Here is a 27716-nt window from a genome sequence, read left to right on the forward strand (position 1 = left end):
TATGATTAATGCCTCCATATTCTCCAGCGTACATTTTCTGCACCAAAGACTCTTATTTACTTATAATTATGTACACTTACTTCATGCTTGACTAACTAATAATCAAATCAGTGAACCACATCTTGACACCATTTTAAAAATGACACTGATGTTGTATATGAGACTATTTTACTTGTTTCAGGGCTTGAAGGTCTCTAACTAGATTTCAAAGCTACGCAATTAAGGTTAATAAACTGGAAATAATTTTTGGTGAAAATTATTCCTACTCTGGGAAGATACAAACCTTTTGCAGCTTGTAGAAAGAAGGTCTTTTTTTTCCTCTCATGGTGGCATAAATAACGTTTGGAGAGACTTTGAGGGGAATGTTTGCTTTTTGGCTAACAAATAAGCGTAACAAAGCCAAACTTGCAGGGGTCTTGGCAAAAAAAAAGCCAAGATCAGAAATCTTTTTTGCTGTGATCTCAACTTCTGCCTCTGTCTGTTTTTAACTTTAGTTTATTATGAATTTAGCCGTTAGCTATTTTATTACAAACTTCATACACATCGAACTACAATCTAAAACATCATTTTGTCTCTCACGACTATGTAACATATAATTTACCCAATTAAAGCATTATGAGATTTGTACTTTTTCTGCACCTTAAATGCAACAATACCCAGCCACTGGTTTGGTTATCATTCTCTTTCTTTGCCTGAAATACTGTAACGGTGTATTTGAAAAATAGTTGAAAAGAGAAGCCTGTTTTTGAACTTGGGCCACTATATCAGTTGATTTCCAACTCATGCTGAGCCTCCGTAGGATCTGCAACCAAATGTTTGCAGTCCGAAGGGTTTCAATTGGATGGTCACTTAGCCTTTGCTGAGTTCACAGCATAGACAGGACAACATGTCTAATAAACTAGCCTGGAACACAACATTGAGTGAGGACTTTTTATTTTAATTGATCTGTCAGATTTGTTGTAGGAATCTGTGACACTGTGTGTGTGTGTGTGTGTGTGTGTGTGTGTGTGTGTGTGTGTGTGTGTGTGTGTGTGTGTGTGTGTGTGTGTGTGTGTGTGTGTGTGTGTGTGTGGAATGTAAAAAATTAATTTATTTTAATTTATTATTGTGGAAATGTTTTAATTGATCATTGGTTTTTGTGTTTTATTTATCATCTTGCCAAATTATTATTTTTTTGCAATTTTTCATTTTGTTGTGGCTTGTTTCCATTGTGTTGTGCTAATTTTGTTGTGTTGCGGCTTGTTTCCATTGTGTTTGTGGAGATTTTGTTGTGTTGTGCACTACTGGGCCACCATAGGTAGGTTTCGTTGAGATAATAACCTGTATGAGCTCATTGATGCAGTGCAGGTCATCGTCAGCTCCAGCTCTCTTCTTTGGGATGAGGCCTTCCTGCAGGGTGGTCAGCCGGCTGTACACGTCATGCTCCAAGTTAGTCTGTGACCAAACAAGAAAGAGATTCATTCAAATGTTATCTATACACAGCATTAACTGCATCAATAACAGGCTGTTAGCATAATATATAATACAGTGAAATATATAAAACGCAGTGAAACTCTAATTAAGCCACTGTAGAGACTTCTGGTGGAAATGACACTGAAATACAGCTGCAGAACCCACCATATGGCATACAACATGCCATTGCCTAATACATACGTTTATAGTAATGGTTAATTTATAGATGACTTATACCCTGTTTGAAAACTAAAGTCTTCATAGAGAAGATTGTTTATAAAAATAATTATTATTATTATTTGTTTTTTGGTCCATTTTACTTAAAAGAGCATTATAATGCGATTTTCAGTGTCATTGATATACTATTTTAGTTTGTATTAATATTTTGAATATTTTTACTATATACTGAGTTTTCATTTTAATTTAAACATTTTAATATATATTTTTTTTGTCTTTTTAGGTTTTTTGTACTTTTAGTTAGTTTATTTCAAATGTTTTTTTTTTCAGTTTTATTTTTTTATTTTTTTATTAATGGTTTTTGGTCAACAGTAATAACTTTGTTTCAATGTCTTTTTTGTTTGTTTGTTGTTGAACTGGCTTCATACACTCAAAAGAATAGCCATTGTTCTCTTGTAATTGTGCTATATTGCATAGGCACCAACCATTTCTTCTCCTTTTAGATAAATTGTGTTTTTGTCAGCAGTGTACTGTACATCTAATGAGCATTTATGAAAACCCACAAATGCATACATGGGAAACTTACGCAAATGCAAATTTCCTCTAATGGTTTCTCTGTTTGATATTTTGTGACTACAGGGTTCAGGAGGTATTGAAATCTAGATGATTATAATGGGAAATGGGGAGTAACCATGGAAACCTCACAAAAGTCTGTAGAATAACAGTAGGAGATATAGAGAACAGTACGGAACAGCTCAAGCCTCTTTTGATTAACTCTCAAGGCAGAAACATCATGCCTCTCGAGTAGAGCATTTATTCAGCAAATCTGTATGGTTTCCTCCGAAAGGACCTCTATTCAATCGCATATGAAATACTCTTTCATTCCAGAGTCACGGCGAAGTCTCTTGAACTTGAATTACATTTTGCAATATTAGGTTTTCAATTAATGCTTCTCACATGTTACAGCTGCAAGTTTAGTATCTGTATCACTGAAACTTATCTTGGTGACTTTTGCTCATTTCATGTAATGGCTTAGCTTGTTTTTTCGTAATTGACTGTTTCAGTGACTTTCGAAGGAAACTGAGCTGAATGCTGAGCCTTACAGAAAATGTGCGTATATTTAACATTGAGATAGTGGTGACTCTTAACACTGGCTGAGTGTCAAGAGAGCTGCTTCATCCGTTTGCAGCGGGGTAAATCCTGCCTGCTGACTTCTTTGATACATTACTCACTCACAGCATCGGGGGCTTTGAAAACGCTCCAATTACATGGCTTCCATTCAGAGGCTTGCATATCTTCACGCTTCGTCTGTTGTGCACTGTCAGGGCTCTGTTTAGGGGAGAAGTAGGACGAGGGAGATGGGGACGACTGGATGATAGTGTAACGCCTTGGAAAAATGTCGGTGGCAACTAGTAGCTTCTTAAAGGAGTTTACCACCTCTGGGGTTTTGCCAATAAAAGTTTGTCACTTTAAAATCAATATAACAAGGTCCAGTTTAGTGAAATAATGTGAGCCAATGTTCAAATTTGATTTGATGATTAAATTGATCAAATTAAGCTAAGATTTAGAAATCACACACACACACACACACATATATATATATATATATATATGACCCTACAAGTCTTACTACTCTCTTTTTTGTTGTCCGAAATAAAAATGTTACTTAAAAATAAAAAAAAATAATTTATTGTAATGAATAATCTTTTGTACTATATCTTATAATATCTTAAGAAAAACATCTGACCATTGTATCAAAGACACACAATATTTAAATATGTTTTGTTTACACAAATAATACAATTTTGTCATTTATGCATCATGTCATTCCAAAACCCACAAGACATTGATTCATTTTTGGAAAAAAAAAATATTTATAATATTTACTCCATGCATTAAAAGTCCAAATATCCATAAAAATAGTACAAAAATAGAAAAAGATATAAATTCATGTGCATATACACACCTTACCTTAGAACCTTGTCTGTTTGCATACAAAATACATACACATCTTCTAATCATTTGTGAATGAGGCTATTATCTCTTACGTTCTTATCTCTTAAATCTGTATTGACGGCTTTATTCGAGTGGAATGAAGGAGGCCAGCCTCCAATCACTCCTTCTCAATTACAAACAAATTATCTTGACCGAGTGTTTCTGATGAGGTTTTCAATCTGCTATTATTGGCCTGCTAGAAGATCTTTAATTGAGTGATACTTGAAAATTAAGTGCACCAAGATGTGTGATTGAGTGATTAAACTGTTTATTTAGAGATACTTATTATCATTATCATTTTTTCCAAGTCAAGAAAATTAAACAACAGCTGGTCACTACTATTAAAGGCACTGCTTTAAGTTCAGATGTGTTTTAGAATTGGTATTCTAATTCACATAGCATATAGCATTCATAGCATTTGCACCAACCGCGCAATCTGTTTGCAATGTGAAATTGCAGAATGTTATATGCAAAGCATCACCTTGTGTCATCCGAATATTTGTAGTCTGCCAAACCACATGATGATGATGACACCTGAATGTTAGATACTCTTCATACCAATCTGTTTATATTTCATAGAGAAATGAGCCCTCTGGGTTTTCCTCTTAGACAGATGTCTGTTGCTGACTCTTTACTAAAATATTTAACAAGACACTTTATAAGAGATCACTCTCCATCCATTCTAAATGACACCATTTTGATGTTGGCTCACATAGCCAAGAGTGCTCTGTGGGGAGAAAAAAAAAGTTGCTTTAGACCAGAAACATACTGGTATCTGGAGATTTTTTTACATGGAGAAAAGTTATTTGATTTGACTTAGACTTTTTTCCTCTTTTCCATGTTTGGCTTCATTCCATTATTGATTTTGAAATGGATGATCAAATTATTTTTGGGATACTCTTCAGTCTTTCAACCCCGATTTGCACAGATTTGTCAGGTTTTTAGTCGTTCTGTGTCACTTAATTCAGTTGTTAACTATAAATGAAGAATACTATAACAAAATAGAAAATTCTTTTAACAAAATATGCTATATGTGATTCATTCACACAATTATGGCTGGCACATAGTGGATAAGACTAGGGATGGGCATTTTCCCAAAATTTTGCATTCGAATATTTGGGCTCATATAAAACGAATATTCGAATATTAGTTTATTTAAATGAGGTTTAATGAGAAAGACGTTATTTTTAATTATCACGATTTCTGAACAAGCTTATGATTAGCCGGTACACAACAATGTTCTACAACAACATTACGTTATATCACAAAGTTTTATTTTGGTTGAAAACGTGTAAACAAAAAAAAATACATAAAAAAATCAAGCAGACTGTGCCAATTACAGTACAGAACGTAGGCTATACATACACTCGAGTCGGCCTATATTTTTTTGTGTTTACATTGTTTCACGTATTAGTTCTGAGAGAAACAATAATATCCACATGCTCGGTTGAAAGTTTGTTCCTCATTCTGATAACAATAAGAACGCGCTGACAAAGATTTCTTAGCGCTTTGTGTTAAACCACTCTCCCTCGAGGAACCTTTATATATTTATATATGTATGGCTATCAGATGCGCTCTCTTCTCGGCTCAATCGGAGTACAGCTGCGGTTACCTGCAGTCGTGACTGCAGTGATGGACAGCTGTCTTTCCTCAGTCGACTGTGTTTGGATTTCATGTGATTTCTCATTGTGGTGGTGATATTATAATAAGTCAGTTTCACTAATTAATTTGATCAGAAGTAATTACATTTAGTAAGATCATTTAGATCAAAGTAAATCCAAACTTTGCGAGGCAGATGAGACATTCTGTGATCAAATACTATCAACTTGTTAACACGCTCCACAGCGCCACCCAGTGCATTTAGTTATAACTGCTTAGGATTTATCATGGATTCCCTGCATTTACGGCCAGCAAATCAACACATAGTAAAATTCGAATAGTGTTTTTATTATTCGAAAAATAATTTCAGACCGAATGTTCGACTATTCGTGCACACCCCTGGATAAGACTGTCTGCCTGTAGCTTTTGCACATCATTGACAGCTCAAAGGAAATCAAAGAAATTTGTACCCAAACCATAGTATTTATCAGTTTCCATTGTCAGTTCAGATTTTAGCAGCCAAACCCTTAACATGAGAGAAAGATTTCTTCCAAGATTTTGTCCTGCCTTCTTTGTGTTTCCTATGAGACTTTTGATATATCTCTCTTTAAGACAGATAAGCTTGCAAGTGAGGCCGGTCAGCTTCAATAATAAAAACGCCAATTTCTCTGAACCCAGAGGGACGGGGAATGCTGTGGTCATCAGTTTCATTCCCACAGTGGATCCCCCTGGTTTTCATGGTTTTAAGTGTTGGATTTGATTTCACAGCAGAAATGTGGATCTGTAGCGTTGACGGGCCCTTGCTAACTTTATGAATTGCAGTAAGCAGACTGCCAATAGCCATCCAGACTCCACACTAATAATGGCTGTGGAGACACTCACAGCCTTTCTGCTGAAGGCCAGATTTATTTATTCTGCCTTATACCATTTAGCGATCATACAGCTGTTGTCACAATACCAATATTTTAGTATTTGACACAAACACATTGAATTGGAAAACATACAAGGAATAATAGACGGCTGCATGTCTATTTTGAGACATAATGTATGTTGTTCTGTCCATATCGGACTGCTGTTATAACCAAATTGGTTTAATAGTAATAATAATATTTTTTATATGATAGAGCATTATCATAGCATGAAGCATGAAGCAGGAAGACAATAATAACATTTCGCAAGAAATATGCCACTAGATTATTGGTTGCGCAATATAAAGCTGAAAGTGGGCACTTTCCTGAAGTGATCTCATCTGCTTTACTACATAGCAATTTTAAAATGCATAACAAAAGAACCTTATGTGTTTTGTCTTCCAAATAACACTTCATCTCCCTTTCAGTGGAAATTGAAGGCACTATATATTCATAGATGCTCAAATTGAAAACTCATTCAGCTGAGGAGGCTATCTGAAGGAAGTATGATGGCCATTCTGTTTATATAGATAGCAGACGTGAGAGCAAGGTCAGAATTTTTTTTTTTAAGATTTCATATGTTTTAAGGCAGAGAGCATTTAAGAGATTATGCCTAGAGCAATTTTGTGTTTGTTCTGCACAACTATGGTCAAAATCTGGTGTGCATTACGACTCCCACACAAGGAGAAATCCCTCTGGCTCTCAAGCAGCTTTTAATTGGCTATGCAATGAAGGGCTGTTATGCTGATCTAGGGCCTATTTAAACAATAAAAGGTCGGGCTTTGTTTATAAGAGGGATTTCGTCCATATGGGTCTCGTGTAAAATCTGAAAAATTATCAGGAGCGGAAAGCCCACTTATAAATTTATTTTTAGAGTGTTATGAATGTGAGATGTAAGCAGAAGTCGTGCACTCAATTTTGTTGCATTGCACATTGAACAAAAAAAGTTATTTATCATTGGAGTATTGTCATGATATGCCTGTTTGTATGCTGTTGTTTTGTTGCTGATTTTGAACTGAATTTATTTGGTCTTTTGTTATTCTGTACTGAAATTAAGGCTATATTTGATGGACTTGTTTTGTGATGCATTGACAAATATAAAGATATAATATAAATTCTGGCCAATACTAATAAGCTGGAAATTATTTTCATGTTCTGGCCATTAACTGTAAACAAACGGCTGTTAAAGGGGTCATATGATGCGATTTCACTTTTTCCTTTCTCTTTGGAGTGTTACAAGCTCTTGGTGCATAAAGAAGATCTGTAAAGTTGCAAAGACTAAAGTCTCAAATCCAAAGAGATATTCTTTATAAAAGTTAAGTCAACCACGCCTAAAAGGCTCGTTCGAACACGCCCCCACATGTCTACGTCACGATGTGGGAAGATTTGCATAACGCCGCCCAAATGTTTACGCAAAGAAAGAAAGCATAACTTTTATTCTCGCTGTAGTATTGCTGTTCTCAAGGCAGCCCGCCTCCGCTCACTCTAGGCCTCCACTCACTCTAGGCCGCCGGCCACCGCACACTCTAGGCCTCCGCTCACTCTAGCCCGCTGTGTGTTTCGTTGTGAAAGCGAAACTACTTTGTTTGGCCTTCCAAAAGAGGACACGACTAGAAGTCAGTGGTTAAGTTGTATTTACAAAACTTTTCCAGAACAGTTAAACCCAAATATTCAGATGTGTCCAGCGCATTTTATGGAGGACTGTTTCCTGATCCTGGTAGAGTAGACTACAATGCCGGCTGTTCTGACTCACAGACTGCAAGTAAGTTTTTTATATTTAAAGAATTTGCCACTGACGATTCAAACGCGAGTTTTGAGCAGTGTAGAGTAGCACTTGTTGTTTGTCATTTCTCCGATCACAAATGCAGACATGGTTTTATGTTTACGCGGCACGATGCAACGCAACTCGTAAAAAGTAATTATGTCCCCACTGGATGCAACAAATGCCTCGTTTATAATGGGTTTTATTGTTTTTGTCTCGTCGCTCCGGCCGGACAGGGAATCACAATCTGGTAAGGGGCGTAACATTTCCGTCACACGCTTGAGGTATTTGGCCAATCAGAGCACACCTCGCTTTTCAGACCGATGAGCTTTGTAAAAATCGACGCATTTCAGAAAGGTGGGGCATAGAGGAGAAACAATAATGTACAGTATGTGTAAAATAATGTGCTTTTTTGCAACATCATATGACCCCTTTAAAGGTCAAGCAAATACGTTTGAGCTTCTGTTTACTATTTGTACATTGATAAATGTTTATATGTGAATAAAAGTGTCAAGTTTTGGTGGAATGGACTTTCAATAGAGGGACAGAAGTCTAAAAGTAAATAAAGTTCAAAATTAGATCAATTTAAAAATAAAAGACTAAAAACTAAAATCAGCCTTTTTAAATGCTATGAGTTTATGCCTTACAGCTTTAATATGTATAATTATAAAAAAAAATATTTTAATCGTTTTTTTTACAATCACATTTACAATTAGTAGTGTTTTTAAAGTTTAACTTAAAAAGTAAAGGTAATCTATATGCACAATTAAATATTCATTATTGACCGATATGATTCAAAAAATAATAATAAATCAATAAACAAACAATTAACCCTGCACACCTGCAGGATGATCGACGGGTGCATTGGGCATAGGCTAAAGCCAAAAATTTAACATAGAAAAATTTTGCACAACATCCCCATCTTGTAAAAAGTATGAAAAATTAATTATTTTTTCAAGCCAGGAAAGGGCCAATATCTCTTATAGTGCAGAGCATATTGTGCATTCCTAGTTTTGCTTTCTGCTTTGTAACATTTATTGGCCTTGCTGTTTGTTTTGAGACCCTCGCTCGTGCATCATTAAATTTTTTTCATATTCAGAGTCAAGAAATAGTGGGGAACTTGATTCAGTCATAGCTCATTATACAGTCATTTCAGTTTCCTGTGGTCTTAGAAGATTCATCTTGTTTTTCTCACAGAAGTAGTGATTCACAGCACTGCGGCTAAATATCATCTCTGCCTACCTGTCAGAGACTGTTTCTCTGATTTTCCTTAAAGGAAGGGGTGTGAGGGCTGCGGTACTTCCTCTTGCCACGTATATTCAACTTTCCACAGGTTTATTCAGAGGCTTTGCCAGCCCTTTGTTTTCAGCAGTGACCGCAATCAATTTTTCCAGCACAAAACGGTGCACAAAGTGCCCTTAAATTATTGAATTCAGTTTAGTTTATTTGTACATGATGCTTCTATGCATTTTTGACTTGTTTAACTAAAGACAGAACCCTCATGATGCCAAAATATTTGTGTGCGTGTGTAACAGACTGGCAGTTAGTGTTTGCTTTCAACCAGGTTCATTATGAGACTTGTTTACTCTCAATAATAGCATCCCGACCACGCAAATACGCATTCACTGTCTGTTCTTTATTTTTCTGTTATTTACCACAGTTGACTCACTGCTATATTGAAAGAAATGGTAGCAAATGCTTCCTTCAAAGAGTATGGAAAGCATTGGTGCTTTTAAAGGAGATACTGTAAATTAAGAGACAAAACTTATCAGAACTCTCTGAGAAGCTGCTTCTCAAAAACATATTTGACTTACCAGCCTGTCTAATCGACTAGTCAGTTATTCGGTGACACATTAGGGTGAGAAAATGGTATAGAAACATTTTCACTCAGAAATTGCTAGTAATTAATTTTGCAATTAATTTGGTGTTTAATGCCTTTTATTTAGATAGGACAGTAGGTCGTCAGGAAGCAAAGAGATGCTGACGAATTAAATGAAATTTCTAGGACTGCCCCCTAATAGTTGATGAGAATAGGCTTCGTCGACCAAAATTTTATAAGCTGCTTAGTCACAGGAAAAAAAAAAGTTCACAGGAAGTGGTATGGTCACACAGTCACTTGCTCTTAATGGGCACCTATTATGCAAATCCCACTTTTACATGGTGTTTGGACATAAATGTGTGTTGGCAGACACAACCAACTACCCTACAATGATAAAAATCCATCCACTCCTTATTTTTTTATCGTGTTAAACCAAAGCAGTCTCAATAGGCTTACCGTTTTGATTCTCAAAGCAATATGATGTCACATTGCTTAGGCCCCGTCCACGGGATTTTACTGAGAGCCCTGCATTAGTTTCCGCCCTCAGCAAGTTGTGTTTGGTTGTACATGGTCCTCCATTTTCAACAGACACATTCTAGGGACACCCAAGACCAATATTACATCTTGTAAAAAGGGGCATAATATGAGCCCTTTAAAATACTCTTATTTCTGGTCATACAGATAAGATTAATACATCTTTCGAATCTGTAAAGACTCAACGTTCATTTGTGTGCACTCACAATAACAACAAAACTTGTGCTTTTGTAAAATAATGAAAGCAAACAGGATGTGCTTTCTGCCGTCTCGGTCTCTGTGAACTTGAGTGCGTCAAAAAAAAAAGAAGGAACTGTAAACTATATACGTGTATATTTGCCTTTATACAGAGATTAAAAATATATCTATATAGATTGAAATGTCTACTTTCAAATGAACCAATTCAAATGTAAAACAAATATTCTCAGATTATGTAATCCATATGAAACGGGCGCATCCACTAGCCTACTGCGGAGAGGAGTCAGTGCCACCGAATTCATCTCTTAAGCCGAAAACAAAGAGAGCACTAGTTTATCAACAAATTATTAAAATATTAATCTAGTCTCCTTACTGTTTTTCCTGACACATTCATAATCATTACTTTTGCCAGTGTGCTGTTGAAAGCTTTGTGTGCGCTTGAGCGCTTATTAGGCTATGAAGACAATTAAAGGCTCATTATTATGATTTAAATGGTTTATTAATAAATGTGCGATTAGTCGACTAATACTTAAAATGAACAACTACTAGTCAACCAGAATAGTCTTTAGTCGAGGGCAGCCCTAGCCTTTTTTTTAAGTAGAAAGACTAAAATAGTATTTTCTTGCAAAATAGACTCGAATAAGTTGTTTTATTTACAACTTAAAAAAAAAATTTTTTTTTAAGTTGTTGACAATAGGACCTTTCGGAACCTTTTCATAGTACCAGAACTAATTGTGGAACTACCCACTTTTTGGCGTTTTCGCACCGCCGGAACTGGGTGCCATTTTAGTACCGGACTGCCTTTTTCGAGAACCAAATTAGCTCCTACTCCGGAGCAGGGTCTAACCAGCACAACTGGTACTAGTCTCTGACAGTGGTGAGAGGGAAAAAAAGAGAAAAGTATGGATGTGAAGAGGCTGTATTCCCCAGTGGGCTTTTATACTGAGAGCCTCTTCACAGCCAGTCTAATTATAATGTTCAGACTCATTGACTACGTTTACATGGACATCAGTAATCTCTTTATTTACCTTATTCTGAATAAGACAATATTACGATTAAGGTGTTTACATGAGTTGTTTTTATTCATGAGAATATTCCTTTCACGTTCCCGTTTTGCATATTATAGTACATCAATCGATTAATGGCACACTAGGGGTGTGCGATATATATCGTCTGCGATAATATCGTAATTGTTGTTTAGTTTTTCAAAAATTACCATGATTAGAAATGTGACATTGAATTCAATAAACAATAAGTTAATTAGGAGACTTACGTTTTAGACACCATATTGCTTGTTTTGCTCTATTTCGCCAACAAAAATCATTCAGAATACAGCCACAGCTCTGTTTTTTGTCTCTGAGCAACATGACGGTGTTTCGTTCTTGAATGAATAAACCGTTTAAATGATTTGGTTCAATCGCAATGACTCGCTTATTAACAGTGATTTGCTGCCACCTGCTGGAGGTTTTAATTTCAAATTTTGGCTTTTTCTTTTTTCTTTTTGATTTTTTTCTTGTTTTAAATTTCAAATATCAGTATTCAACGTTTTATGTTTAATATATAAAAACATTATTTATGCATTTGTAATTGCAGGTTAAATGCATTCATGTCTTGCATTAAACAACATACATGTGTGTAAATACATCTAAATGCCACTTCAGATGCAGTTTCTGTGTTGATTTAATTTGATTGGTAACAGCCCAAATGTCTTATTATTCTAATTCCCTGATTAAATGTAGGAATTTGACTCAAAAGATAATGGATACTTTTAGAAAAAATGGCTTTATAAAGGTAAAAATGCCCATAAAATGCAAAAATCAGTTTAGACTTATTGGAAAAGATGAATTTTTATCAGTATGAACTGACCACCACACAGAATATGAAGAATATTAAAAACATTAGGAGTCAGTTGTCTTCGGCAGTCCTTAAGATACCAGCACAATAACACACACTATCGTTATCGATAAAATCTCAGAAAATATCAAGATATAATTTTTGGTCAATATCGCACACCCTTTATGGCACACGTCATTACGTCCCAAAGTAGAATTTCACGTATAAACACATAGTTCGTCTTCGTTATGATGCCATATACAGTTTTGGGTGTTTCATTTTTAATTTACTGAAAGCTTCAAGTGCAGTTCATTATTTGTCATGCTGTACGTGCAAACAGACAATGGCGTTGTTGAAACCATGTGTGTATCCTGTCGTAAAATCCGGTTGTCTGAGTAAACTTCCAAGACAGTTGTGCTTCTCTCCAGCAGGGTCTGTCTGTTCTGAGACTTTTTTTCTTGTGTCTTGAGCCTCTACTTTTTGATAAGCCGCAGAAATTGTCACCAAGATCCGCCATGTCTGATGATTAATGCTGACATGTTGTCTGTCCCATTGTGCTGCTGGAGGATTGTAGATACAGACGGCCCTGTGACTCACTCGCTCTCTAAAATGCAAAACTCTATCAAAAGAGGTGTGGTAAAGAGCCACGAGATAGAACGTTGTGACTTTTGTAACCCTGGAATGTACAGAGTGCATTAATTTCTATTCTTTCCTTCCAGGAACTGTCAGAGTGACCTTGGTGGAAATGTTATAATGTAGCCTGTCTGAATTAGCCTTTACATCACACAATATCACACTATTTTTAGGCATCTATAACATCCTTGAACATCTGTTATAATGAATAGCGAAATACAAAGTATTCTCGTTGACTTGAATGTATTTTTTTTTATAATACACAAACTATGTACCTTGTATAATATTCTGGACTTATTCTGTGTTTACAGTGTTGTATAATTTTATGTTTTTGTTAATTTATTACAAAATAGGAAGTTTCAATGATTTTTAGCACATTTCAAATTACTTCATTAAAAAAATTTACTCCTGTCAGACTGAGGTCAGTAAGATTTTTTAAAAAGAAATGTATAGTTTTATTCAGCAATGATGTATTAAACTCAGGGCTCCAGACTAACTATTTTTACTAGGAGCACTGTAGCCCCTGACTAAAAAATTTTTAGGCGCACAATAGGGCTGCACGATATCACATGCGATTTATCGTGCAGCCCTAGCACACAAGCAGAAAATTTAGGGGCACACCTTAAATCAACCTGCAATGCAATCGTTCACATATTTTCCCCATTTTAACTGTATTACTTGTGCTTTGATAATAAATAGACTTAACTCATAGAGATTACAATGTGCAGTATTCTTTTAATTTCAGAGAGATATGACAAATGTATATATATGTATGTGTGTATGTATGTATATATATATATATATATATGTATGTATATATATATACATACATTTATTTATCTATTAGGGGTGGAACGGTACACAGAAGTCACGGTTCGGTACGATTTCAGTACAACGGGGGGGGGGGGGGGTCTCCTTGCTCGCACATAAAATCTGCAGTACATCTATACATACAAGGAATAAATTATTGAAATATATTTGATTTAGTTTACAGATAAACAAGAGAAAAAACTGTGCGACACGTAACGTATATATAGCCTATATACGCTGAGTTTGTTCATTTTTGTGACGGGCTTAATTTGTTCACAGAAAGGAAACTCAAATGGCAGAAAGCGACATCCTATTTGTTTTCTTTATTTTACAAAAGCACAATGTTTTGTTTTCATTGTGAGTGTACACAAATAAAAGCAGACCTTTATACAGTGATGCATTAATAAGACAATAAGTGTTTAAAGTTGATTCTGCTGGTATAAGGAAACAGGTGCAGTGATCGCGCCGGCGCGCACTCTCACACACAAAACACATCAGTTCCAGCATTGCTAACTTGACAGTGCAGTTGGTACTTTATGAAAATAAACAGTGAACCAAACATCAGCACGCCCGCCTCTGTGTCACCGTTGGATGCGACTGAAGTACAAAGCCTATAATTTACATAATAAATAATAGTTTAGCATTCAGATACGTTACATCGCAAATATGGAAATATTATGGAATATTTGGATTTGTGCTGAATGAGAGAGGTAGTATACACGAGAACAAAGCTCCATTTCGCAAACAGTTGCGTGCACAAGCCTTTAAAGTATACTCCTTTGTCAGTCTGTGAGAGACGCATTCAGAATCAGCACATGGTGACTGTCTAGTGGGCTTTGTATTCAAGTGCGCAACTCATGGCATTCGCTGTTCTTCTGCTGGCGGCCGGTTATCAAAAAGCGTTGCATTGCTGTGGGTGCCCCCTTCTGGATTGGGGTGAATTGCCTGTATTCATTGTAAGGCCTCATGCACCGAACATAGAAAATAGCAATTATGGTCCCTTAATTTTTATAGCAGAATCAGCATGACTTTAGGGATATAGGCCTAGTGGGATCTGTAGATTGTGTGCTTGCCATATTATTTAGTCAAGCTGTAAGTGTAAACCATAATAAACACTGGCTACTTGAAACCTTTTTGTCTGAGGAACAATACTTTGTTCGAAAGATAAAGTGTTTCCTACAGGATTTTGTTTGTGTAGCCGATTTCACGAGTCAGACATCTGCAGTTCAGTGAGTAATTAGAGACAATTCATTAAAGAATGTAGTCCTCAGACCTATTCATTCTATGATTAACACTAGTGTTTCCCAGAAAAATCCTGAGAAAAATGTATCATGGCTTCCACAACTGTCGATGATAATAAGAGATGATTCTGACTAAATTCGCATATTAGAGTGATTTCTGAAGGATCATGTGACACTGAAGACTGAATTGGCTACAAATGTACAGACCTCACAGTAGGGCTGTGCGATTTGGGGGAAAATATCAAATTGCAATTTTGTTTGACAGATATTGCGATTGCGATTTGATTTGCGATTTTAAATTTGCAAAGTCAAGCTTCAGCTCGATATTGTCAATAATGTGCAGCACAGTATGGGTATCATTACCCTGCTGAAAAAAACAATACACCCCACCAGAGAACCTATTATAGTTTCCATTAAACCATTACAAAATTCCTTTTTGTTTTGGGCATTATTCCAATAGGAATTACTGTTGTTCTATTGGTTGCCATCTGCCAGATTACATCCCACCAATAGAATTCATCAAATAGACACCGTTATAGTTTACATTAAAACCAAACAAATTCCCATTATAACCCTGAAATCCATTTAATTTTTTATTGTGTTTTGGGAGGGGTTCTATTGCCTGCCTGCCTGCCTGCCTGCCTGCTAAATACATGCATACATACCAGGCCTAAAAGTCACATACATACCAGGCCTAAAAGTCACATACATACCAGGCCTAAAAGCAACATACATACCAGGCCTAAAAGTCACATACATACCAGGCCTAAATGTCACATACATACCAGGCCTAAAAGCCACATAAAAGCCACATGCATACCAGGCCTAAAAGCCACATACATACCAGGCCTAAAAGCCACATACATACCAGGCCTAAAAGTCACATACATACCAGGCCTAAAAGTCACATAAAGTCTTTCTGCTTTCGCAAAATGTTTTGATAGATATTATTATTATAGATCTAATGAAAGTTGCTCACAAGCTGTAGTTGTCCAAATTTGATTTTTTTTTTTTTTTTTACAAATGTGTCTAATAATCCCTTAGTGAACATGTTTAAAAAGTAATAAGTGTCTAGAAAGGTGTATCTGTGCAACTGTGTATCTTTTTAACTGCATGTTGTCATATCAACAAACTGCTTCATTTTGTCAAGTCGGAGAGGTTACTCTGGTTACATCAGGTCAATTCAGTTATTTTAGTGAAGGATTCATAGTTTGTGCATTTGAACAATTTATTAAAAGAATATGTTCATAAATCATACTACTGGTGGTGCTGTGCTTATTTTGCATGACTCAAATGATTTAGGATTCGTATTCTTGTTGCTTTTTTGGTTCTTTGATGGTTCAGTACAGGAATCACTGCCATATTTTATAAAATTTTGTATGATATAAATTTATTTTCTCTGTTCTCCTTATAAAACGTTCAGGGTTGTCTCTGAAACCATTCTGAAAGCATGGTTAGATTTCTCATCTGGTTGTTTGAACTTTGCTGTGACCTTATAGGTTCAGCTTAGAAAGGAATTCAAGACAAGCTCAATGCTCTTCATTGTTTGACTTTGAGTATGCATGTCTCAACTTCGTTCTGTTTTCAACACTGGTGTAAAGTTTTTGCCATGCCTGTTATGCACATCATGAGCAAATTGAGTTCGTTCTTCAGTATTTAGTACACAAGATTATTTTCAAGTAACCATTGCAGAATTAAACACCAGTCATATTTTCATTTCTTTTTGTATGGTCAGAACCTGAAAAGGAAAGTTGAATCACAAAAGTTGTTTTAGGCAGGATCTAGTGAAATGGTTTTATCTTTTGGTTTAATCTTTAATTCATACGTCTCTTACAGACAGCAGTGTCTTTATCTTCTTTGACCTCAGTGTGTCAATACTAGATGAAATTTCACTCAGCACCTGCTGAGAGACAAGAAATAGGCTCCAGGTGGCTGAAAGAAACCCAATTAAAATGAGACAAACAGGAAGGCATTACTGCAGAGAGGGGGTAAAAATGGAAAAGGGCGGTAAACATGTGCCGTCACCTGGGTAGTATTAACACCTAGGTGCACGTGGCGGCCTTGGCAGCTTGTATATTAGTGCTTTTGTTTTATTCTAGTTTTTTTTATTTATATTTTTTATGCTGTGCTGAGCCTTAAATTATATTGAATGATGATTGACCCTGTAAAATAAAGATCATTAAAGGGGTCATCGGATGCTCATTTTGTACAAGTTGATATGATTCTTTAGGGTCTTAATTAAAAGTCTATAACATACTTTGGTTAAAATTTCTCAATGTTAGTGTAAAAAATCCTGTCAAAATCAGCTCTGTTTTTATCAAGCCAGTATAGTCCATGTTGCTTTAAATGTTAATGAGCTCAGCTGGCCCCGCCCCTCTCTTCCGAGCTGCTCTCAGAGAGACTGTTTACTTTAGCCGCATTCATCGTGAAACTTGCTAATTAGCGCATTATTAGGAAAGGTGATTTGCAAAGATTCATAAGAAACCCTTATACTCACTTCTTCTGTAGATGAGGTTGGATCACGAATGATTCAAGAGAACATAGATGCATTTAGGCTGATCGGGAGTGGCGCATTCACTTCAAAGCGAAAGTAACGTTAATCCTCTGCGTCTTCAGCAGCTCAGATGTCGGGAGTAAATGACGATTGCTATATTCATTATTATATCCAACAATAAAGCCGGGGGATTATTTCTACACCCTGACATTTCCGCTTTTGCTTGTTTACTGCTAATAATTTCTCTCCTTGCTCTTGTCCATGCATGTTTTCATGAATTAATTTTATATTCTTTATAGCTGCATGATATATTGAATCAATATCATGTTTTTTTAAGTTAATCAACATTGTGAATTTCACAATGATTGAGGTTCCTAAAGTCTGTGATGATAGGATTGGGAGTATTAGATCGCTTAAGGTGTGATATTTCAGCGAAACTTTGCAGACAAAAAAGTTCCATAGAACATTTGTCAATAGTGAAGCTGCATTTGAAGCACGGTTCACACAGAAGTCACTTTCAAACCAAGCAGCTTTCATTTGGTTGGCATAATGAATTTGCATGATCAACTCGAACATATACATGGGGAAATATTTTCTGGGAAAAATTCCTATGCATACGGATTCCTACATACGGATTCCTATTGAAATGACTGGATTTTGCCTGTGACATTTCATCGAGCAATTAAGTTAATCAACATTGTGAATTTCACAATGATTGAGGTTCCTAAAGTCTGTGATGATAGGATTGGGAGTATTAGAGCGCTTAAGGTGTGATATTTCAGCGAAACTTTGCAGACAAAAAAGTTCCATAGAACATTTGTCAATAGTGAAGCTGCATTTGAAGCACGGTTCACACAGAAGTCACTTTCAAACCAAGCAGCTTTCATTTGGTTGGCATAATGAATTTGCATGATCAACTCGAACATATACATGGGGAAATATTTTCTGGGAAAAATTCCTATGCATACGGATTCCTACATACGGATTCCTATTGAAATGACTGGATTTTGCCTGTGACATTTCATCGAGCAATGGTAAATGTGATATGATGAGATATTTTAATAGCATCTCTCATTTTAAATTTTGCATTAATGTTGACAGAGTTGAGAAGTTTGATTCTGCTTTCAGTGAATCTGACTGTCTCGTGTGTGAAGAAAAATATGGATATCATCATGTATTAATATTTATTAGACTATTTTAATGGTTTATTTATAATTTACTGATATTTACTTGTATTTGATTCATATATAGTCATATTGTATTTGATCTAATTTATTTTACACTGAATTTTGCATCTTGGTTTAAACATGTTGCATCTTTGTGACAACAGTGTCTGGTCTGAATTGTGATTTGCCAAAACAGCCCAAAATGGGTCATATATATATAAAAAAAAAATATTTTATGTCTGTAAGCAGGAAGACGCATAAAGAGCAAACTTTCTCCTTATTATATAACATTAGCTAGTGAACAAACGAGATGCAGAGCAGCTAGAAGGTCTATGCTGTGGTGGTATTGATGGTGTAAAGATTTCAGCATGTTGCTTTGAAAGATGTTAGTCTTGAATTTGATGTTCTGTGTATTAATTAAGGCCCAATGGCAACTTAGTGTACTTTTTAACAATATTGTGTGTCCCTATGAATTTGTATACTGTACATGAGTAGGAATGAAAAATGAGAACACGCTGCTGCTCTTCATGCTGTCCCTGCGGAGACTCTTGTTTACTTGTGTAAGAGTGTTTGCTCACAGTTGTTTGTACCGACACCCTCATCCATACATCTCTAAGCAGGCTAATGCCTCTCTGAATAGCGGAAGAGCGCTGCATACTAACTCAGAGCTGAGAAGCTATAGAGAAAGCCATTTACTAGAGAACTCGATCCTATCCAGATGCACTTCAAAGGCTTTGCTGTTCCCTTTCCGATTTCCACACTGTTGATAAGCGCTTGGCTCATTTAAAACTTCCAATCTTGCATTTCATTTGTCGAAATGTTAATGGCATTTGAGCTCGTTCTCTGCAAGGGCATAAGAAAGGGTTGAGTTATTGATCTTTGCAGAGGAAGGACGGCATGATTTCTATTTAAATAGGGTCTTGGATTGAATTTAATTAATAGAAGTATCCTTGGGTGTCCTGGAAGGGTGGAAAAATAATTACTCTGTATTGATATTTCTTCCCATAATGATCTCTATCTTTCCTCTCCTCTTTACAGTATGAATTTAAAGTGAAGAATATCAAAAAGAAGAAAGTCAACATAATCGTGTCCGTGGACGGGGTGAAAGTAGCACTGCGAAAAAAGAAAAAGGTAAACTAAAAGTTTAGTTTAAAACTAGTTATGAGCAGATCTGTTTAATTTGTTAAAGGGGAGATGATATTTTTTCATGCATGCATGCATGAATTTATTTTTATTTATTTAATCATTTTTATAATTTGTTTATTTATTATTTATTCATTTCACACAAATGTTACCATTTAACAGCACAAAGATGCTACAAAATTCAGTTATTACAGGCAAATAATTTAGCTGTATGAAGTATATTGTTTGCAATCGTTGTAACTGAATGTTTGTGTTATGCTGCATCAAATTTTATGCAATAAAATCCTTTTTTAATGCACAAAAATTATGCATATAAAACTTTATATTAGTATTTTCTTGTGTTTGAGAACCTTTTTAATGATCTATAATTGGCTTTTATGAATGAAAATACTGTGCCATAAATTGTTTTATTGGGCTGTAGTAGAAATTGATTCATTGTAAGTGTTAACTTCCAATATGAACATATTACATAACATATCTAGAAGCAAGATTCAGTGTCAGTTTGCCATGGTTGGTCTGCTTAGATTCTACCTTGTTTTTAGTAACAATAACTGCAGGTCATAATTTAGATGGGGATGCTGGTAGTGATCTAGTATAAGCATCAAGTAGCTTTAAGCTTAAAGACTGAGGGTTCGATCCTGGAGTTTTTTTATTTATTTTTTTTAGTTTAGATGATGATAACATTTTTATCCCAGCCCTGCTCTGCTGTGTTGGCAAGACACTTTGCCTTAAGGTGGTTTCCAGGATGGTTTTGTCCTTTAGCAAGATGCTTAGCTCAAAGTTAATGGGTACAGTCAGTCCCTGCAATTTCTGCATCTTAAGTTGCCTCGTGCTGTTCATTTAAACATAAATTATTGATTTACACAGGTGCTTTATCTCTTGGTTTAATTTGGAGCTGGAACTTAAATGAGAAAATTGATAGAGCAAGCTTCTGCCTCGGATATATTATCATATATTAAAGCCTGGCTTGTGGTGAACTGAAATTATCACTTTCATTTCCTGCAGAAAAAAGAATGGACCTGGGATGAAAGCAAGATGATGGTGATGCAAGACCCAATATACAGGTGAGGAGCTTCATAAAATATCTCTTTTATTTTAACTGCATTCAGCACTTGACCAATGTAGCTGTCAGTCCTGAAAGTAAGTGAGTAATGCTGTGAGTCAGCTCTCAATGGGAGGCTTTCAGTGGGAAAGGAGAATAAAATGATCGTGTCATGTTTGCCCCTAAACTGTGTACCTAAATATATCACCTTCACACTCACAATGGCAGTGTTCACAGTCAGTGTTTAAGACTGACAAAACCATTTTAGTAGCAAGTGTGAGTCTCAGATTGTCTGTACAACAGCTTGTTATGATCAAATTATGTCTGAATGGATGGGCAACTAAAGTCAGTCTCCTCTAACTTGAAAGGAATGACCATAATAATAGAAGTGATGGGTATTTTGGTTCTTTTAGTGTTGGTGTTTTTTCCGCTCTTTTATGAGTTTTTATTTACATACAGATTCATGTCAGACAGAGTTGTTGCACCTAATCTTAGTTTTTCCCCCTGCATTTTACACCATAATCGCACAGTAAAAATTTGTGAATATTTAAATAGTCATCAGTAATTTCATATTTATTTTAGAATGTCTATAAAATATCTATATCTAAAATATCTATTTGTAAAATGAAGATCTCAGCTTCATTTTCTTGTTTAGCATCCCAAATCAAGGCAGAAACTCATAAAACTCCTATTTTATTTCATTTCATAACCTAAGAGAGGTGGCAGCCTTAAACGGATAGATCACCCAGCAGTGAAAATTGTCATTTACTCAACCTCATGTCATTCCAAACCCATCTTCAAAACACAAATTACAGTATTTTAAATAATACCTGAGAGTTTTCCGTCCCTCCATTAAAAGTCCAGGTAACCAACATTTTTTAAAAGCTTATAAAATCACCGTAAAACAAATCTAAATGATTTGAGTGGTTGAGTTCAAGTCTTTGTGAAGAGATATGATTTTTTTTATGATGCACTTTATAAGATGAACAGATTTAATTTAGGATTTTATTTACATCTAAATAATGATGAAAATAAATGACATCTTTAACTCTGAACATAGACCACAAGATAACAACCCACAAAGCAAACAAAACTGTCTCACTAAATTTGATTGTGACCGCTGAGTCATTTGAGATACAAAAAATGTGCTTTCAGAACTGAGCTCTATGTGAACGTAATTAGTTTATCACTCCAAACAGTACAGAAAAACATATTTTGCTGCTGTGTGAATGTAGCCAATGCGATTTTGCTGTTACTAATGTTTTGTTTTCAGACTGTAATTCTCCATTGAACTCGGACTAGTTTGCAGCAACCTATGTCACCCGCACAGATGAGTCCTTCTTAAAGTCTGTGATTATCTTCGGTATGTCTCTACAATATGAGACTTGCAGTGACTGGCTCTCAAATGCCACACATGCCTAACCACTGTTAATGTGCTACATTTCATATAATAATAAAAGAAGTCAAACAAACACCCAAATGACATGCAAAGTCAGATTGACATACAGTATGTGACTTCAAATTGTAAATAAGCTTCAGTTGCTGACCAGAACAATTTAATAAATGAGACTGAGAGATTTAATTGCACTCCATTTAATTTAAGTAATTAGACAGTGGGAGGCTCAATTAACACTGGGATTAGTTTTTTGATTATGCAAATTATAGGGCATCCAGTGTTTTGCAGATTGGAAAAAATCAATGAACATTGCACAATCTACTCATTGTGTTGCAGCGTATTGAATGTAACCTTATAGTAATGCATTCTGGAGTCTCAAGGAAAATCTAAGTGAATTGTCTGTGTCTGAATCAAACAGTGTCTGTCAAAGCCTGGATAATGAGATGTTGTGGTTAGAGTTCAAATCTTTGGATTAGTCAAAAGAAAGCAATGGTCTGAACCCATGTGGTGGCTGTCGTACAGCTGGGACAGCAGACAAGGTCATTGTTACCTTACAGCCATTTCATACACAGCCATTGACTGTGTTCCTCTAAGCCTAACTGAGGAGGATGCAGGACCCAATTTACCAGTCGCTGACAGACTTGATGAAAAATGAGAGGACTACCGCACTGTCATCAGTATTAATCTTCACGTGCACTTACGCCCCGGTACTAAGCATCAGGCTGATTCAAAGCTGGCGGGAACAACTGCATTGTCACAAAAACTACACCCAATGCTAACCACAGGACCGTTTTCTGAGACTTGAAGTGAAAAGATGACAAGGAGCATGTTATAAAGCTCTAAAGGCTTCGAACATGACTGGTTCACAGCCCATGACCTGATCGTGTGATACAATCTTTTTCTTGTATCCACAATACTGCAGCCACCTGCAATACAAGTATTTTATCTAGGATTTTGACTTTTGACTTGTTTTTTTATTACTTTTTTATGCATTTGGCAGATGAGCGACTTTATAATGCTCATTCATTACATGGGAATCAAACCCATGACTTCAGTGTTCCTATCGCCAGTCTCTACTTCTTAAGCTACAAAAATGCCTGTTCAGCATGCTGGTTTTGTGTCAGACTTTTGTCACAGTATGCATCATTTAGTATACAACCATATGCAGCAGTCTTATGATTATTAATTTCCTAACTCTTAAAATTTTCCAGTGATTGCAGTGCAACTTCCCTGTAACATCAGTTCACTTTTGCTGTTCATATAGTTTGGTGATCAAACCTAGCCATAAGTACATTTTAGTACTAAAGTCTGCTTAGTGAGCAGATGTTAAAAATCAGTCTGGAATATTAAGGCATGCAATAATTTTGTTCATCAACACTTCATTTTTCCTGGATCACAGTGTTGGGTTTGGTCCAATACAATAGCCAACATCTACATCAGCACTGCTGCAAAAGCCCCAGAATGTTTCATCTCCCAGGCAACATGTGAGCAGAGCGTCCCCATTAGAATATGAAAAGCTTTCTCCATCGTCCTTGCTCAAGGGTATGTGTGTGAGCACATGTGCATTTGTTTGTGTGTTGAGGACACACAAACCATTAGTGGTGTTTTATGAATACACTCCCATTAGTGCCAGAGTATCCACACAAGCAGCCGGTAATACATGACTCCGTGATTAAAACTAACTCGATCATGATGGATACCTCACATACTGGCATCTTCATGTTTATGCAAGGTTTCCAGAGTTGGCAGGCATGCAATACTCCCAAATGCATCTCTCTTTCTGCAGATTACTTGCAGTCTCTCTTATTGTGTAAAAAAATGTGGTTTTAGGCATAGCCGCGGGAACGTATTTTGAGCTGGGGGGGCTGATAAATAAAATGGGGGGGGGGTCACGTGACAAGAGTGATGCGAGAAGACTGACACTATATGATGGCGGATCCAAAGTGCAACTTTTGTTAATAAAATTTTCATTTATTCATTTAATAGCCTATAAGTGAGTGTCTTTGTTGCTGGGTTTTCATTAAAAAAATAACAATGAACCACAAACTATAAGCATTCGTTTTAAATAAGGGAAAATACCTTATTTATTTGGGTAACAATGGATATATCCATCTTATTAATTTAGTCAATGCAAGGTAGATGTTTAATATATGCGAATTTGCCATTGTACTATTTTATGGCTGATGTGTTTTAATTAATAAGATAATAAACCACAAACTACGAACGTTTTAAGGTAGCCTGAGGGGAAATCCATATATGTATTATTGTTAAACGCCGATTAAACATATCCTTATTTATTTTGTTAAAAAAAAAATCAAAGTTTAATGTTTTTTTTGTTGTTGTTTTTTCCGATTAATAATAATGAGCCATAAGCATGCATTTAAAGTAAGGGGAAAATCCAAAAACCTTACATTTATTTGTTACAACGCGGGTACATCAGTCTTATTCAGTAGCGTAGCAAGTCAGCCCTGGGCCCATATGCAAAAAATGTGTACGAGAATTCGCCTCAGTTCAAGCTGCATATGAATCAATTATATTTTCTTCTTTAATATTTGCAGCACGAAAGAAACATGAATATGTGAATGCATGTTGAAAAAAATCATAACAACTTAATACAAACGAATGTCTCATGAATCGATCAATTAGAGTTTTAAAAAAAGTCAAAAGAATGACTGATGCCACAGACTTTTTTTTTTTTTGGAGGATTAGGCCTATGGGTGGAATTTTCACATTATATAACATGATTTTATTATCTTAATTTTAACTTTATTCTTAAAATATTATGACAAATTTAATTTATTTAGTTATTTTTAAACATGGCACAAAAATGCTGCCGGATAGGCTACTGAATGCAAACACAATTTTGGCACATCAGCCCAAAAAACTAACAAAAAATTATAATAAAATAAAAAACTAACAAAAAAAGTCAAAAACAGTGAGGGGATATTTTAATTATTTGTTAATAAACTAATGTTTTCTGAGTCAATGTTGACTATCCATCCTCATTGGACGTGGCTTTAGAGAGAAATGCATCTTTACGGATTACATAATGAAAGAGTTTTTGTTTTCGATTTGAATTATTTCGTTTTAAAATAGTAATTTAAAGCATTCTATAGATATATTTATCATGTCGGTGAAGCGCTCATGCGCAAGACCAAGACAACAGAAAGCGCATCCTGTTTGTTTTCCTTATTTTTGAAAAGCACATGGTTTTGTTGATATTGTGAGTGCACACAAATACAAGTAGACCCTTTGTAGTTCCGAATGATGTATACTATTACCTTTATGAGAAAAAAGTTTCCGCTGTTCTTAAAAAAAAAATGCAAGTGATCGCGCTGGCGCCTCCATGTCCTGCAGAGCACGCTTTAGCTTCCACTCTTGGCACAAACGATTGGATATGCACCTAACAGCGCTCATTTATCTGGGTTAAATGTTTAAATTAATACTGTGAAATGCATGACGTGTTTTATGTCTGTTTATGTTAGACAAGTTGTGTTGGTTTGAGAAGGCTAAATTGATCAAACATAATGCTCAACTCACTGTCTGCCTCTGGCCGCTTGGTCGTTCCTTTAAAAAACAAAAACTTGAATTTAACAAATATAAAATGTTCCAAACATATTTCTAAATTAACTTAATAAAGAAACAAAAAGAAACATGATCACTTTGCCATTAAAAAACAAAACTGAACTATATAGCTATGTAATGGGGAAGAGAGAGAGAGAAAAGTCACGGTATCCAGTCGGACTCGGGCCGAGAATTCTCATAAAGCTGTTGGACAAGGGCCGGGCCCATGCAGGGCTCTATTCGTTCCCTCGTTGCCCCCAAACTGCCCGGGACCATATGCACCTGCATTCCCTGCATAACCAGATGCTACGCCACTCTTATTTGTTCTTATCTGTTCATAAAAGTTTTATGTTTAATATAAGTGACTTTGTCATTGTAGCATTGTTGATGTTGTGTGTGTGTTTCATTAAGAGTAATATTGAATCAACCTTAAGAATTCATTTTGTTTCAAGAATAGGATCAAAATAAGCGCTACAGATGTGAGAATGCGAGATTTGTTGCTGCTGAGAGGTAGACGCTCTCGCTCTTTCTCTGCTGTCTGTAGAAATTTTTGTTAGTTCTTAATTTGGGAACGGCAGAGACATGTTACAGGTTATAGTATAATCCAAAAATCATGGCAACAAATTATTTTTTTAAGTCAGTTTAATACGTTTAATCAGTTGAAATGACTTTCACAGGCAATTTGATTCAACTTAACACATATTTAACCGTTGCTTCTTGTCATTGTAGGCTTAGGCTACTTTTTTCAATGAATTTTAATGAATATACTAATTAGTAAAATGAATATTATTTATTTTGTATTACATATTGTTCATTCATTTATTTTTAACACCGCACCCCCATTTTTTCGTGGGCTACACTCCAGGGGGTGCTGCAGCACCCCTACTTCCCGCGGTAATGGTTTTAGGAGATGTTTGGCAAGATATGATTGTTCGTCCAGATCCTCACATTCCCTTCGCCAATATCATTGGTGAAATACTTTGCACAGTCCCCACAAGAGGCAGAATACATTACAGTATGTACTAGACGAAAAGCACATAATCTCAAGATAGTAAATAATGAGTGGCTGGGTTTTTGTACCTACAGGCTCTGATCAATGTGTTTATGAGTCTACCGCTTTGAAATGTTCACCTAATCGAGTGAGTGAGTGAGTGAGTGAGTGAGTGAGTGAGTGAGTGAGGCTAATTGCCAGCTTCAGGTCACCCGTCTTAATTATAAATAAGAATCTGGCTGATCGGAACAACAAGGACTACATTCACTGTTTTTATAGCAAACACTGAGGACTGCATGGAGAGCTGAATGCCCAGTGGCAGGTTTTAATATTTCCTGGGGCGTTGAAGAGCTTACCTTAGTGCAACAGGATTTTATGTGATGTCGAGGTTTTTGTCCAGTTTGCATTCCTTGGGAGTCTTTGTCATCAGAAGGAATCCTCCATGAACAATTTAACCAACCCTCAATATAATTCAGGTCTCAACATAAATGTAAAACCATTTTTTTGCCTTTATACTGCTTGTCTAGGTGAAATGTGCGGTTATGTTTGGGTGAAATGCTCTTTTAATGAAAATGTCACTACATTTGCTCAAAGATTTAGCCTATAGTTTGAAAGATTTTAAAAATATTTTTTAAAAAGTCCTTTGCTCACCAATGCATCATTTATTTGATTAAACATACAGTAAAACAGAATACAGTAAAACAAATATTGTGAAATATTATTACAATTTAAAATAACCATTAAATTATTAAAATTAATTATGAAAATAACTGTTTTATGTTTTAATGTATTTTAAAACTGTCTTTATTCCTGTAATGGCACAGCTATCATTCTAATATACTAATTTGGAAACATTTCTTGTTATTATATAATGCTGAAAACAGTTGTGCTGCTTAATATTGTTGTGGAAACCGTGATTTTGTTTTTATAACTATTCAAAGAAGTTGAATAGTTAATTT

General features: G+C 35.7%; 1 protein-coding gene across 1 annotated transcript in view; it reads left to right on the top strand.

Moving 5' to 3' along the window:
- nos1apa (nitric oxide synthase 1 (neuronal) adaptor protein a) overlaps positions 1-27716 on the top strand; it is a 119098-nt gene that overhangs the window by 16516 nt on the left and 74866 nt on the right. Inside the window, exons 3-4 of the mRNA XM_016232512.1 lie at positions 19660-19752; positions 20770-20828. Of these exons, the coding sequence (XP_016087998.1) occupies positions 19660-19752; positions 20770-20828 (152 nt within the window). The remainder of the gene's footprint in view (positions 1-19659; positions 19753-20769; positions 20829-27716) is intronic.

This window comes from Sinocyclocheilus grahami, unplaced genomic scaffold, assembly GCF_001515645.1.
Source record: "Sinocyclocheilus grahami isolate Dianchi unplaced genomic scaffold, SAMN03320097.WGS_v1.1 scaffold412.1, whole genome shotgun sequence".
NCBI classification, from domain to species: Eukaryota; Metazoa; Chordata; class Actinopteri; order Cypriniformes; family Cyprinidae; genus Sinocyclocheilus; species Sinocyclocheilus grahami.